The sequence below is a fragment of the Heptranchias perlo genome, chromosome 10 (genome assembly GCF_035084215.1).
Source record: "Heptranchias perlo isolate sHepPer1 chromosome 10, sHepPer1.hap1, whole genome shotgun sequence".
Classification (NCBI taxonomy): Eukaryota; Metazoa; Chordata; class Chondrichthyes; order Hexanchiformes; family Hexanchidae; genus Heptranchias; species Heptranchias perlo.
In genome coordinates this window covers 48357781-48374452 of record NC_090334.1, presented here as the reverse complement: position 1 = coordinate 48374452, position 16672 = coordinate 48357781, and the positions used below count along the sequence as shown (strand labels likewise).

Below are 16672 nucleotides of genomic sequence, written 5' to 3'. Positions count from 1 at the left end.
TTTTTGGCAACCAAAGGTATTAAGGGATATGGGCCAAAGGCAGGTATATGGAGTTATATCACAGATCAGCCATGATCTTATCAAGTGGCGGAGCAGGAATGAGGGGGTAAATGGCCTACTCCTGCTCCTATGTTCTTATCTTTGGAACACACCACTTGCATAATGCATGGGATTGTAACCAGCTTAAAATTTTCCAGCTTCAGGATTTGACTTTCTCCTGAAATCCAAAAGAGGGGCAAAGGATACTCAATTTTTCTTATTTATTTTGTTTTGGCACATTAAGTAAATTGGAGGAAAATCTTGCATTTGGTGCTTGGGGGGTACACAATAGATGGCCCCTGAATTTAGGAGATTATTTGCTTTGAACGCTAAAGCCATGATCTGAAGCATCACTCCCCCCCAAAAAATGAAGCAGCAGCCTGGAAATTATATTTATACTTAGGAGGCATCTAGCACTACTTCCAACAGGCTACCAAAACACCTGTCCCAACAACTAGAAATAAAATCAGTTGCAAGGCAAGGTGGAAAGGCATACCCAGACCATATGATGGAGCAAAATATGATGGAACAGGGGCCTAACCACCAAGGTAAAAGTTACACCACTCTCGCTGCTGTCATATTGTTTCCTGTATCTGGCTGTCCATAAGGGCAAGAAATGCTCCCTAAAAAGGGCCTGGTTAAACATAGCCATGGATTGAAACTGAGATGAACAAAACCAGCACACTGCGACCCAATAACAGGCCATACATATCTGGCAGGACCCTCGCACCCATATTCTGCACCAAAAAACATCCATATATTCTTACTCTCATACAGATGGCTCAGGGTGGTCCTCTCAGACAAATTACATTCTGTAACAAGACTTGAAGAATGACTGCAAAGTTACATACTGCACTTGATTTAGACGACCCACTGAATTATACAACCACTCTAGCCGAAAGGTGAAACCAAAAAGCTTCCCAATATAGATCATACTCCTGTAGCATTCACCCATAAGGGGTAAAGGCATGAAAAAAATTAAATATCATCGGTTGAGCTTAGTGAAGACATGGCTCTATGTGGGTTAATGGCACTGTGAGAGGGACAGCATTAAACCCCCAGCTTTGGAGGCAATGTTAATAAATGTGGTTTTGCATATTTACACTCCAGGAACAGTCACATCCCCATATAGATGAGCATTCTACTTACTTTTCAAACCACAGAGTAAGATTTGTTGTATGACGAATCATTTTCATTAAATTTGGAGAATTTAGCTCTTTGTTTTCTTTTGTCCAGACACTTCCTACAAGTTCGGATGGCTGAACAGCCCTATTAAAAAAATTAAATGCAGAGAATGTTAAAATAGATTTCTAAAAATCAGTGTCCATGATCATAAGAAAAAAAGCCACATCTAATTATAAGGAGGACTGAAAATAAAAGTTCAGTTATTCAAACTTTATTGTGTGAAATTTGTATCATTGATGTTTTGGCTATTAGTGACTTTATGGAAAGAAATTATATTTTTCAAATTTTTTTTAAAAATTCATTCATGGGATGTGGGCATTGCTGGCAAGGCCAACATTTATTGCCCATCCCTAACTGCCCTCGAGAAGGTGGTGGTAAGCCGCCTTCTTGAACCACTGCAGTCCGTGTGGTGAAGGTTCTCCCACAGTGCTGTTAGGTAGGGAATTCTAGGATTTTGACCCAGTGACAATGAAGGAACGGCGATATATTTCCAAATCAGGATGGTATGTGACTTGGAGGGGAACATGCAGATGGTGTTGTTCCCATGTGCCTGCTGACCTTGTCCTTCTAGGTGGCAGAGGTCACTGGTTTGGGAGGTGCTGTCGAAGAAGCCTTGGTGAGTTGCTGCAATGCATCTTGTGGATGGTACACACTGCAGCCACTGTGCGCCGATGGTGAAGGGAGTGAATGTTTAGAGCGGTGTTTGGGGTGCCAATCAAGCGGGCTGCTTGTCCTGGATGGTGTCGAGCTTGAGTGATGTTGAAACTGCACTCATCCAGGCAAGTGGAGTGTATTCCATCACACTCCTGACTTGTGCCTTGTAGATGGTGGAAAGGCTCTGGGGAGTCAGGAGGTGAGTCACTCGCCGCAGAATACCCAGCCTCTGACCTTGTAGCCACAGTATTTATTTGGCTGGTCCAGTTAAGTTTCTGGTCAATGGTGACCCCCAGGATGTTGATGGTGGGGGATTCGGCAATGGTAATGCTGTTGAATGTCAAGGGGAGGTGGTTAGACTCTCTCTTGTTGGAGATGGTCATTGCCTGGCACTTGTCTGGTGCGACTGTAGCTTGCAGTGCAGGTCTTAAAAACATACATCAATAAAGCACATGAATACAGCAAATTTTCTGTAATTGCCAGAGGGAATAAAAAGTTTCAGTTGTGATATTTTATGACAACTTCTAAATCACATCGGACAAATTATGCACGCGTCAAATTCCTACAACTACTACCCTGTCCCCGCCGCCCAAGAGGAAATAATTAAATCAAAAAATATTACTGAGACTTGGCTCACTCCGCCAGATTTGCCTGCAAGTTGTCACCCAGACTGCTTCTTCTGTATTTGTACCAGTCTCATTTCTCATTCATTATAAGATCATGTTTTCCTTCACCTATGTGATTTCTTTAAATACTTTATATTATACATTTCACTACGCTTTCACCAACTATTTTATTGATGTTCCCCACTTTGCACATTTTATATCGTTCCCCTCCAGTTCGATTCCACTCGGGTCTCTCTCATTAAGTCCTTATTATTTCTAATGTAAAATGCATCTCTGTTTCCACATCCCCTGCTTCCCAAAGAAATAAAACACAGAAAAAAAGTGGAAAATAACAGCAAAGATTGGGAAGCAAAAGTTTTAAAAACAACAGCATTTGTAAAATGTTATGCAGAATTGTAAGCACTTAAAATATATTATCTGAATTTTTCAAATGGATTATCACATTTCATTATGAAATGAAGTAGCACTGCAATTAACACTATTATATTATAATTTTAAAACACTTGAGTATCAATACTGACCTTTAGCAGTAGTACAATTTATGTAGTAATGCTTAATGGCAATACAGGATGTTCATTATTGAATTAACAGAAACTATTTTAAGTATTTTTTCAGGCAGAAAGTTACTTAGAAAACATACTATGAGTGAAAAAATATATTAAACAAGTATTAAACTTTATTTAACATTTTTCTCAAGCAATAACAAGCTTTAAGCTATCAGCACACATCTCATCACCTTTGACATGAATGTGTGTGCCATTTTGGGATCTGTAGATGAATTCCATTTAAGTGGTGTACTTTAAATCAAAGTGTGTTTACACAAGCTTAAAATTCTCTTTGCAGCATGTGCTGTAACTATTGAGACAAAGAGGAACTTATTTGTTAATGGACCAGGCATTGAAGATTGGTATTAAAGCAAGACAGACCAATTTGTGGAATGTCATGGCTCAATATCTACTTCAAACTGAGTCAATGAGAAACAATTGATTTATCCCAGTCTCATTAAATCAGGATGGTCCTATAATTTTGAGAATAGCAGATGGTTTCTTGAGACCCACACACGGAAGGGGTGGGGGGTAGTAGCAGTTTTATTAAAAGGCTTACTGACAAATCACTGAACGGGGAAGAAGTCAGCAGCCCTTCACTTCCTGGGAAAATAGGGAGAAAAAAGACAAAAGGTCATGTATGAAGGTCAGTCACACCAGTTAGGCCTAGAAAGTGAGCCTGGCCTAGTGAGGGGAGAACGAGCTCATCTCAAGCCCAGAGCTGATTAGAACAAACGGGCTGACCAGCAAAAGTTAAGTGAAAGAAAGGACTTGCATTCATACAATGTCTTTCACAACCTCAGGATGTCTCAAAGTGCTTCACAGCCAACAAAATGAAATGTAGTCACTGTTGTAATGTAAGGAAATGCAACAGCCAATTTGCACACAGCAAGGTCCCACAAATGGGATGAATGATCAATTAAACTGCATTAGTAATGTTGGTTGAGTGACAAACGTTGGCCAGGTACCGGGAAAATTTCCTTGCTCTTCTGTGAATCGTGCCATAGGATCTTTTATGTCCACCTCAGTTTTATGTCTCGTTTGAAAGTAAGCCAGCTGATGGGGATAGTGTGGCATATTTTTATTATTTCTCTTGTTCACCACGAGAGATCTGAACTTAGTTAAGATGAGATGATTTTCACCACGTGAAAGACACAATATATAGTTCAAATCATTAGGGGGTCCTATCATTATATTCCAGGGTTATACTGTACTAATAATATCTCTCAAGGCAGTCTGGGCACACTCCTAAATCTAAGGCATTTGCACTACATACGGGAAGTGAACAGCCCTGAGAGAATATCGAAGATAGGACTGAAATTTGTAATGGTGGGTCTTGGTGACAAATTTATCACAGTTTGTTCAATCTAATTATTGAGAGGATGCAGCTATTTACAGCATGTACTCGTTGCCAATATGCAGGAAATTACTGTTTTAAATGGTTCTGCATGAAATTACTTGGTAATATTTACCTTTTGGATGTCAGACTGCAACACTTTAAAAACTGATAATGTTGAACTTCAATAAAGTCTAAAGCTACTGACTAAAAAACTGTTACTACTATTTTACCTGTAAAGGTCAGATTCTAAGAGTGTAAGCTGCCGTGCTATTTCAATTGGATGAAGAGTCATGAGGTCAAATGTCTCAATCTGTCCAGATCGACTAATATGCCATTCAATTTGAGGTGGTGGGTTCTCAAAAGTAATAGCGTGGCTGATTCCATTTACTTGAGTTTGTCTCTTGCGATTAATAATTTTTGTGATAGATTCTACCCACTTCTTCATGGCTTTCCCTGCAAAAATAAAGTAACTTACGTTATTCACAGTATTGAAATAGATTTGCAAATGATTACAAAATATAAGCAACCAAGCATAAATGAGCCTAGTTTTTTTTTATTCGTTCATGGGATGTGGGCGTCGCTGGTAAGGCCAGCATTTATTTGCCCATCCCTAATAGCCCTTGAGAAGGTGGTGGTGAGCCGCTTTCTTGAACCGCTGCAGTCCGTGTGGTGAAGGTTCTCCCACAGTGCTGTTAGGGAGGGAGTTCCTGGATTTTGACCCAGCGACGATGAAGGAACGGCGATATATTTCCAAGTCGGGATGGTGTGTAACTTGGTGGGGAACGTGCAGGTGGTGTTGTTCCCATGTGCCTGCTGCCCTTGTTCTTCTAGGTGGTAGAGGTCGCGGGTTTGGAAGGTGCTGTCGAAGAAGCCTTGGCAAGTTGTTGCAGTGCATCCTATGGATGGTACACACTGCAGCCACTGTGCGCCGGTGGTGAAGGGAGTGAATGTTTAGGGGGTGGATGGGGTGCCAATCAAGCGGGCTGCTTTGTCCTGGATGGTGTCGAGTTTCTTGAGTGTTGTTGGAGCTGCACTTATCCAGGCAAGTGGAGAGTATTCCATCACACTCCTGACTTGTGCCTTGTAGATGGTGGAAAGGCTTTGGGGAGTCAGGAGGTGAGTCACTCGCTGCAGAATACCCAGCCTCTGACCTGCTCTTGTAGCCACAGTATTTATATGGCTGGTCCAGTTAAGTTTCTGGTCAATGGTGACCCCCCAGGATGTTGATGGTGGGGGATTCGGCGATGGTAATGCCGTCAAATGTCAAGGGGAGGTGGTTAGACTCTTGTTGGAGATGGTCATTGCCTGGCACTTATCTGGCGCGAATGTTATTTGCCGCTTGTCAGCCCAAGCCTGGATGTTGTCCAGGTCTTGCTGCATGCGGGCACGGGCTGCTTCATTATTTGAGGGGTTGCGAATGGAACTGAACACTGTGCAATCATCAGCGAACATCCCCATTTCTGACCTTATGATGGAGGGAAGGTCATTGATGAAGCAGCTGAAGATGGATGGGCCTAGGACACTGCCCTGAAGAACTCCTGCAGCAATGCCCTGGGGCTGAGATGATTGGCCTCCAACAACCACTACCATCTTCCTTTGCACTAGGTATGACTCCGGCCACTGGAGAGTTTTCCCCCTGATTCCCACTGACTTCAATTTTACTAGGGCTCCTTGGTGCCACACTCGGTCAAATGCTGCCTTGATGTCAAGGGCAGTCACTCTCATCTCACCTCTGGGATTCAGCTCTTTTGTCCATGTTTGGACCAAGGCTGTAATGAGGTCAGGAGCCGAGTGGTCCTGGCGGAACCCAAACTGAGCATCGGTGAGCAAGTTATTGGTGAGCAAGTGCCGCTAGATAGCACTGTCGATGACACCTTCCATCACTTTGCTGATGATTGAGTGTAGACTGATGGGGCGGTAATTGGTCGGATTGGATTTGTCCTGCTTTTTGTGGACAGGACATGCCTGGGCAATTTTCCACATTGTCGGGTAGATGCCAGTGTTGTAGCTGTACTGGAACAGTTTGGCTAGAGGCGAGGCTAGTTCTGCAGCACAAATCATCAGCACTACAGCCGGGATGTTGTTGGGGCCCATAGCCTTTGCTGTATCCAGTGCACTCAGCCGTTTCTTGATATCACGTGGAGTGAATTGAATTGGCTGAAGACTGGCTTCTGTGATGGTGGGGATATCGGGAGAAGGCCGAGATGGATCATCTACTTGGCACTTTTGGCTGAAGATGGTTGCAAACGCTTGGGGATGTTTACAGAGCCTCCTCCTCCCATTAGTTGTTTAATTGTCCACCGATTATTCACGACTGGATTGGCAGGACTGCAGAGCTTAGATTTGATCCAACGGTTGTGGAATCGCTTAGCTCTGTCTATAGCATGTTGCTTCCGCTGTTTAGCATGCATGTAGTCCTGAGTTGTAGCTTCACCAGGTTGGCACCACATTTTTAGGTATGCCTGGTGCTGCTCCTGGCATGCTCTTCGACACTCCTCATTGAACCAGGGTTGATCCCCTGGCTTGTTGGTAATGGTAGAGTGAGGAACATGCCGGGCCACGAGGTTACAGATTGTGCTGGAATACAATTCTGCTGCTGCTGATGGCCCACAGCGCCTCATGGATGCCCAGTTTTGAGCTGCTAGATCTGTTCTGAATCTATCCCATTTAGCACGGTGATCGTACCACACAACACGTTGGATGGTGTCCTTAGTGTGAAGACGGGACTTCATCTCCACGAGGACTGTGCGGTGGTCACTCCTACCAATACTGTCATGGACAGAGGCATCTGCGACAGGTAGATTGGTGAGGACGAGGTCAAGTAGGTTTTTCCCTCGTGTTGGTTCGCTCACCACCTGCCGCAGGCCCAGTCTGGCAGCTATGTCCTTCAGGACTCGACCAGCTCGGTCAGTTAGTGGTGCTACCGAGCCACTCTTGGTGATGGACACCGAAGTCCCCCACCCAGAGTACATTCTGTGCCCTTGCTACCCTCAGTGCTTCCTCCAAGTGGCTCTCAACATGGAGGAGGACTGATTCATCAGCTGAGGGAGGACAGTCGGTGGTAATCAGCAGGAGGTTTCCTTGCCCATGTTTGACCTGATGCCATGAGATTTCATGGGGTCCGGAGTCAATGTTGAGGACTCCCAGGGCCACTCCCTCCTGACTGCATATCACTGTACCGCCACCTCTGGTCGGTCTGTCCTGTCGGTGGGACAGGACATACCCAGGGATGGTGATGGAAGAGTCTGGGACATTGGCTGAAAGGTATGATTCTGTGAGTATGGCTATGTCAGGCTGTCTACCCTGTCAAGCCCCCTAAGAACCTTATATGTTTCAATGAGATCACCTCTCATTCTTCTAAACTCCAGAGAGTATAGGCCCATTCTACTCACTCTCTCATCACAGGACAACCTCTCATCGCAAGAATCAATATGGTGAACCTTCATTGCACTGCCTCCAAGGCAAGCATATCCTTCCTTCGATAAGGAGACCAAAACTGTACACAGTACTCCAGGTGTGGTCTCACCAAAGCCCTGTACAATTGCAGCAAGACTTCCTTACTCTTATGCTCCAACCCCTTTGCAATATGATTCTGAGAGTGTGGCTGTTGCTTGACTAGTCTGTGGGACAGCTCTCCCAATTTTGGCACAAGTCCCCAGGAGGACTGATTCATCAGCTGAGGGAGGACAGTCGGTGGTAATCAGCAGGAGGTTTCCTTGCCCATGTTTGACCTGATGCCAATCTCAGGATTGCTACCAGTGCCACGGGCTAGTCAGAGTAGGAATGACAGGATAGCTAAGATGAATACGTGGCTTGAGAGATGGTGCAAGAGGGAGGGATTCAAATTCCTGGGCCATTGGAACCGGTTCTGGGGGAGGTGGGACCAGTACAAATTGGACGGTCTGCATCTGGGCAGGACTGGAACCAATGTCCTAGGGGGAGTGTTTGCTAGTGCTGTTGGGGAGGGTTTAAACTAATGTGGCAGGGGGATGGGAACCGATGCAGGAAGTCAGTGGGAAATAAAGTGGTGACAGAAACAAAAGGCAGTAAGGGAGAGTGTACAGAACATGACCGGACAGATGGTCTGAGAAAGCAGGGCAAAGACCAAGGGAAGACTAGATTAAACTGCATTTATTCCAATGCAAGAAGTCTGATGGGCAAGGCAGATGAACTCAGGGCATGGATGGGTACATGGGACTGGGATGTTATAGCTATTACTGAAACATGGCTAAGGGAGGGGCAGGACTGGCAGCTCAATGTTCCAGGGTACAGATGCTATAGGAAAGATAGAGCAGGAGGTAAGAGAGGAGGGGGAGTTGCGTTCTTGATTAGGGAGAACATCACGGCAGTAGTGAGAGGGGATATATCCGAGGGTTCGCCCACTGAGTCCATATGGGTAGAACTGAAAAATAAGAAGGGAGAGATCACTTTGATAGGATTGTACTACAGACCCCCAAATAGTCAACGGGAAATTGAGGAGCAAATATGTAAGGAGATTACAGACAGCTGCAAGAAAAATAGGGTGGTAATAGTAGGGGACTTTAACTTTCCCAACATTGACTGGGACAGCCATAGCATTAGGGGCTTGGATGGAGAGAAATTTGTTGAGTGTATTCAGGAGGACTTTCTCATTCAGTATGTGGATGGCCCGACTAGAGAGGGGGCAAAACTTGACCTCCTCTTGGGAAATAAGGAAGGGCAGGTGACAGAAGTGTTAGTGAGGGATCACTTTGGGACCAGTGATCATAATTCCATTAGTTTTAAGATAGCTATGGAGAAGGATAGGTCTGGCCCAAAAGTTAAAATTCTAAATTGGGGAAAGGCCAATTTTGATGGTATTAGACAGGAACTTTCAGAAGTTGATTGGGAGAGTCTGTTGGCAGGCAAAGGGACGTCTGGTAAGTGGGAGGCTTTCAAAAGTGTGTTAACCAGGGTTCAGTGTAAGCACATTCCTTATAAAGTGAAGGGCAAGGCTGGTAGAAGTAGGGAACCTTGGATGACTCGGGAGATTGAGGCACTAGTCAAAAATAAGAAGGAGGCATATGACATGCATAGGCAGCTGGGATCAAGTGGATCCCTTGAAGAGTATAGAGATTGCCGGAGTAGAGTTAAGAGAGAAATCAGGAGGGCAAAAAGGGGATATGAGATTGCTTTGGCAGATCAGGCAAAGGTGAATCCAAAGAGCTTCTACAAATACATAAAGGGCAAAAGGGTAACAAGGGAGAGAGTAGGGCCTCTTAAGGATCAACAAGGTCATCCATGTGCGGAACCACAAGAGATGGGTGAGATCCTGAATGAATATTTCACATCGGTATTTACGGTTGAGAAAGGCATGGATGTTAGGGAACTTGGGGAAATAAATAGTGATGTCTTGAGGAGTGTACATATCACAGAGAGGGAGGTGCTGGAAGTCTTAACGCGCATCAAGGTAGATAAATCTCCGGGACCTGATGAAATGTATCCCAGGACGTTATGGGAGGTGAGGGAGGAAATTGCGGGTCCCCTAGCAGAGATATTTGAATCATCCACCGCTACAGGTGAGGTGCCTGAAGATTGGAGGGTAGCAAATGTTGTGCCTTTGTTTAAGAAGGGCGGCAGGGAAAAGCCTGGGAACTACAGACCAGTGAGCCTGACATCTGTAGTGGGTAAGTTGTTAGAGGGTATTCTGAGGGACAGAATCTACAGGCATTTGGAGAGGCAGGGACTAATTAGGAACAGTCAGCATGGTTTTGTGAGAGGAAAATCATGTCTCACGAATTTGATTGAGTTTTTTGAAGGGGTAACCAAGAAGATAGATGAGGGCTGTGCAGTAGACGTGGTCTACATGGACTTCAGCAAAGCATTTGACAAGGTACCGCATGGTAGGTTGTTACATAAGGTTAAATCTCATGGGATCCAAGGTGAGGTAGCCAATTGGATACAAAATTGGCTTGACGACAGAAGACAGAGGGTGGTTGTCGAGGGTTGTTTTTCAAACTGGATGCCTGTGTCCAGCGGTGTGCCTCAGGGATCGGTGCTGGGTCCGCTGTTATTTGTTATTTATATTAATGATTTGGATGAGAATTTAGGAGGCATGGTTAGTAAGTTTGCAGATGACACCAAGATTGGTGGCATTGTGGACAGTGAAGAAGGTTATCTAGGATTGCAACGGGATCTTGATAAATTGGGCCAGTGGGCCGATGAATGGCAGATGGAGTTTAATTTAGATAAATGTGAGGTGATGCATTTTGGTAGATCGAATCGGGCCAGGACCTACTCCGTTAATGGTAGGGCGTTGGGGAGAGTTATAGAACAAAGAGATCTAGGAGTACAGATTCATAGCTCCTTGAAAGTGGAGTCACAGGTGGATAGGGTGGTGAAGAAGGCATTCAGCATGCTTGGTTTCATTGGTCAGAACATTGAATGCAGGAGTTGGGATGTCTTGTTGAAGTTGTACAGGGCATTGGTGAGGCCACACTTGGAGTACTGTGTACAGTTCTGGTCACCCTATTATAGAAAGGATATTATTAAACTAGAAAGAGTGCAGAAAAGATTTACTAGGATGCTACCGGGACTTGATGGTTTGACTTACAGGGAGAGGTTAGACAGACTGGGACTTTATTCCCTGGAGAGTAGGAGGTTAAGGGGTGATCTTATAGAAGTCTATAAAATAATGAGGGGCATAGATAAGGTCGATAGTCAAAATCTTTTCCCAAAGGTAGGGGAGTCTATAACGAGGGGGCACAGATTTAAGGTGAGAGGGGAGAGATACAAAAGGATCCAGAGGGGCAATTTTTTCACTCAAAGGGTGGTGAGTGTCTGGAACGAGCTGCCAGAGGCAGTAGTAGAGGCGGGTACAATTTTGTCTTTTAAAAAGCATTTGGACAGTTACATGGGGAAGATGGGTATCGAGGGATATGGGCCAAGTGCAGGCAATTGGGACTAGCTTAGTGGTATAAACTGGGCGACATGGACATGTTGGGCCGAAGGGCCTGTTTCCATGTTGTAACTTCTATGATTCTATGATTCTATGTTAGTGAGGAGGACTTTGCAGGGTCGACTGGGCTTAGTTTACCTTGGTCGTGTCTGGTACCTCGTGGTCCGACCGGTTTTATTCTTACTATGACTTTTTTTTAAGCACGATTGTACAACTGAGTGGCTCGCTAGGCCATTTCAGAGGGCAATTAAGAATCAACCACTTTGCTGTGGGTCTGGAGTCACATATAGGCCAGACCAGGTAAGGACGGCAGGTTTCCTTCCCTAAAGGACATCAGTGAACCAGATGGATTTTTACGACAATCCGGTAGTTTCATGGCCACCATTACTGATACTAGTTTTTTTTAATTCCAGATTTTTATTTAATTAATTGAATTTAAATTCTCCAGCTGCCCTGGCAGGATTTGAACTCATGACTCTGGATTATTAGTCCAGGCCTCTAGCCACTATGCTACCGTACCCAATGTTGTCTTAGAAGTTTAAACATCCATTTACCCTTGGAATGGCAGTGACGAATTTCCTCGTCTTCAGGCTGCCAGCACCACAGATGGGACAACTCATTTAACATCCTAGATCAACACCTTACGACGAGTCAAAAGTTGACTTAGTTGTGTCTATGACAATGAGTCAATATTTTATACTACGGACATTGAGTGACTGCACAGCTAGACTTAGTTTTCAGCCATCAGGGCCTAGAAAATAGGAGCATGGGGGGGCGGGGGGCAGGGTGCGGCTGCAAGTAAAGTAGACAATAACAAGTATTTTAAACACTTTTTTAAAAAAAATTGGGTAAGTATACAAATAAAAGTACTACAATAAGGAAAAAAGATAAAATATTAAAAAGTCTGGCAGGAATGGGAAATTGACAGAAGTGGAGTTTTTAAAATTACATATTTTAGTTGCATAAAGTTGATACTGCAATAATAAATCTACTCCTGAGATATACATCAGAGTCATAGTGCTGAAACTTTTTTTTTCAAAAAACGCTCACCCTTTGACCTGATCTACGGGTTAACACAAGTCTAATTTTTCAATAATAAAACATACCTCGCACACTTGAAATAAATGCTTCCAACCTATTAAGTAGCATATTATCTCTCTCAAAGTCGTAGAAATGATGTTCTACCCAATGTCGAAAAACATTTAGTACCCTAAAAAAGAAAACAAGTTTTTAAACTTTATAACAAATCACAAAATCCTTTTAGTTTAAATAGATAGATTTCATCTATCATAACTTTAAATGTCGTCACACAGATGTCAGATTATTGTTACAGCTGCAAAATAATCTATTAAAAGAGGGAGAACCTTGAAGAACGACATTTACAATTACAACTCCCCTCTGATTGTAGCAACTTATAAACAGGTCAATCACCCGGTTTTGCCCATTTGCAGCAGCTGGTAAACACTATGATCATGCGGAGACCAGCTATCAACATCATGAGAAATCCATCTGTTTACTATAAAATTCAGTTGCTCCACTATTTTACAATAGTCATGTTGATACAAACACTGAGGTTTACAAATAATACATCTATAATCTAATTGTAGGTCATTAAAAGGAGCACATGCAAACCTGGTACATACAACAATAAAAAATACAACAGGGACATGCAGACTATACCACACATTTGCGCATATAAAATGCTACTGTTGGACATTAATGGAAGAGCCTTTCAATGCACAAGTACTGTCCTCAGGTGTTGCCATAAGTAAGAGATGGGGGAAGAAACACTTTTTCGTACTGACCCCTGCTGTCCGGAATATTTTCCTGGGACGAAGTCTCTCGGTTCAAATGAAAATTGGTTTCTTTTGACTGGTGTACTGCAGATTAGACATGTTACCTGTTGGACTCTTAAGTAGGAAATCCCGAAACAACTCTCAAGCATTTTTCTCAATCAGTTCTATGTACCTTCCAACATGCTTGCCAAACTCTGTTGCAAAGAGGGACACCTTCAAGAACTTCTTTTGGAAGACTGCAGGAAAGCTCTAGGTACTCAAGTCACACAAATCTAGCAAGGATAATATCTTGAGTTGACATCCCAGGTCAACATATCAAATAGAATCTACAGCAGACTGTAACAGCAGTGTAACGTCTGAGTAGTTACTGATATTTGCCTGCATCTTACCTGCATCTTACCCTGACTGTAGGATAGAGTGGGTAGCAGCCGTACAACTTGATAATATTTCTGTTGAAAATGTGAACAAACCTGAGTTGCACTGGCTGGATATACTCCTTACGAAACCGTTTCAACTCTGCACTGATTGGCTGTTCACCCTTCTCTCTGGCAAGCTTATCTGCCTCAGTGGGCTCTGGGTCAGGTATTTCAAACCTATACAAAACATGTTTAACAGAAGATATTTAATACAAATGGAAAACTCCAACAGACAAAGAATGCATTCTGACAGAACAAGTATTGAAAATTATACTTACCCATCTTTATGCTTTACTGAAATTCCAATGACAATGCACTACACCATTTTCTAAAAATCTTTCTTGACAACATTTTACAGTGCACCTAAATGTATACTTCTACAGGATCTAGTTAAGACTTTATTCACTTACTTACCTTTCTATTAACAAGTTCAGCAATTCCTGGGGCTTGCAGAATGAACGGTATGTCGTCAGAAAAGTGCGCACAAAATTAGGATCTGTAAATAAATACCAAATCACTTACACTGCAAACACAATAGTAGCATATTTGCCAAAAACTTACACAACAGAATGCTGAATCATGGTGGACAAAAAACTATTAAAAGGAAACAACTTAATCAGGTAATATGATGGATGGATCAGTATCGCAGGGTAGGATACGGTCTTTTAAACCAGTGGAATCTGGATTTGAATCTAACCCAAGCTGACTGATTAGGTCTCCCCTCTCAGGTGGCTGTAAATGTCTAAGTGAAATTAGGTGGTGTAGTGTCAATAAAATTCCTTGCAGGTGCAATTCACAGCATGAAGTCAATAGTACTTGGATAGTTGGAATGAGCAAAATGTACAATTTAATCAAAAAATAGAAAAACATGTTAAAAAAATTCATAATGGTGCAAGGGTGCTAACCAGACATTATAAATAAGGCATATTGCTGAGACAGCGTAAAGTGAATTTCACTTTGAATTTAACAAGGGAGGAGCGGAAAGAGAGAAAGAGAAAAAAAGGGGAGGGGATGGGGAAGAGAAGAGATGAGAATTGGGGGGGGGGGGGGGGGGTGGAGAGAGAAGAGATGAGAATTGGGGGGGGGCGTGGAGAGAGAAGAGATGAGAATGGGGGGGGGGCGTGGAGAGAGAAGAGATGAGAATTGGGGGGGGGGGTGGAGAGAGATGAGAAAGTGGAAATGGAATAGAGACAGAGAGAGTGCGGGGGAGCAGGGCAAGAATGGGAAGAGGGTGTGCGAGAGAAAACAAATGGAACAGAAGAGAACACCAAACAAAAGTGGACAGGCAAGCAAGAATGATAAAGAACAAGAGGACAGCAAAAGAACCAGAATTCAGCAAAGGACAAGTGCAAAAGGAGGAGGCAACAGTAGAAAGGACGAGGATGAGTGTCTCACATGGTCTTGCTTTTTTTTTAATACAGAGGGTATCAATTTTTGTCTAAGATGGGGGCCACACTATTTTTGCAACTGAGATTTGCAATTTTTGTGTATAGGGGTTTGCATTATTGCATAATCGTATGCAAATCACTCACTGGTTTTGATATGTATATGTAAACCCAAGCTCAAAAGTTGTACCTGCTTTAACTTACTTACGTATTATCCTATGTACACGCATCAATCCAATAGCTTAGTTCTCAAGTTCTCTGAATTACTTGCGATATCTGTCCAAAACCTCCCATCTCCCCCTCCCCCCAACTCCAATTTTGCCATCTGCGCTAAATCATTACAGGAAGTAAAAGTCGATTTAGGGTCGAGGTTGATTTTTGACAGGTGTACAATACTAGATTTTAATTTTATGTCACACAACTGTCTGAAGCAACAATAATAAACTTTTTTTTGGTAATGTATGCAACAATCAATATGCATTCAGGCAACAAGAAAAAGAACTCAGGGTGTGGTTTAAAATGAGCATCAATTTAGTGGTGTAGAGGGTGACCCAAATAACACCATCATGGCATAAATTTATTAAATAAACAGTATTCCCAGATAACAACTGTAACATCCTAGCTATATGAAGAGGTTGAACTCATTCTTCTTTATTTCACATTCATTTACTTTGCTGTACAACTCAAGTGCTTTTAACTAAAGTCAGTCAGAACACCAACTCTATACAAACTAAAGGATAGTGTTGATTGAGTTGCATCCTGTTGTGGCCAAATTATTAACAGGCTAAAATTAAAACCAGTTTTTAAAAAATATTTTAACTGCATTTAAAGCTTTGGTGAAAAATTCCAGTAGTCCGGCAGCAAGATAGCCCCACTACATTTACCTGCATACATGTGGTATGTCAGCCTCTCAATTAATTTTAGCACAGTTCCTCCTTTTATGATTGGTATTCCAGATTTAGTTTGCACATTTTCTTCAAACACTATGTTCTCTTCAGAATCTTCTTCTGCAAAGTTATAGACGTCTGGACTGGGCAGTCTCAGTGGCTGCTCCTTCTCCTCATTTAAAAGAACCGTGTCCAACATTCGCTCCAGTGTACTCCGATACTGAAGTGAAATCAAAGCCGCCATCCAGTTGTTTTTATCTTCTGCAGACTTGGCAGCAAATATTATACTGTTCTCATCCTTGGAGAGGATTTCAAACGCATGCTTATATTCACAAGAGTCATCTTTATCAATGATTTGCACTTTGCGCATTAGAAATTTTTCTTTGAGTCTGTACTCAACATTGCTACAGCCTGGAAGCCTGGACTGTCCATGATTGGTCCTGCAACTAATCATTAAACCATCAAAAAGGAAAATGTGTCGCTCATGCTTTGCTCCAATTCGTGTTAGTGTTCCTTCCATTATAAATTCATTGCAGCACTGTCCAATATCCTTCCCTTCCCACCCATCAATGTTTTTCTGGATTTCATTCATTTTCTTGATGGAATGGTGTTTACTTCTTATCTGGTGGTTGTAGAGGCGAGGTAAAGGTTCACTACATAACAAAAAAAGTCGAATATTATTACACTTGGTTGCATAATAAACAGAACAAAAGGAAAATAAGGTAAGTCATTTGGAAATTATGACACGATATACTATAATTTTATTATGCTGCTATGGAATTGGGAGAATTCAAAGATTAGCTGATTCTTAAAAAAATTACAAGAACAATCATCCAAAAAAAGTATGTTCATCAACGTACAGGATATCAGTGCTAGGGTCGAAC

The 16672-nt window shown here is 42.7% G+C and overlaps 1 protein-coding gene across 3 annotated transcripts in view; it reads right to left on the bottom strand.

Moving 5' to 3' along the window:
* sos2 (son of sevenless homolog 2 (Drosophila)) overlaps window positions 1-16672 on the bottom strand; it is a 98541-nt gene that overhangs the window by 16208 nt on the left and 65661 nt on the right. For all 3 annotated transcript variants that reach the window (XM_067991651.1, XM_067991653.1, XM_067991654.1), the window contains exons 10-15: window positions 15786-16441; window positions 13931-14012; window positions 13571-13693; window positions 12411-12514; window positions 4619-4841; window positions 1189-1308 (exon numbers count right to left, since the gene is read on the bottom strand). In XM_067991651.1, coding sequence (XP_067847752.1) covers window positions 1189-1308; window positions 4619-4841; window positions 12411-12514; window positions 13571-13693; window positions 13931-14012; window positions 15786-16441 — 1308 coding nt within the window. The remainder of the gene's footprint in view (window positions 1-1188; window positions 1309-4618; window positions 4842-12410; window positions 12515-13570; window positions 13694-13930; window positions 14013-15785; window positions 16442-16672) is intronic.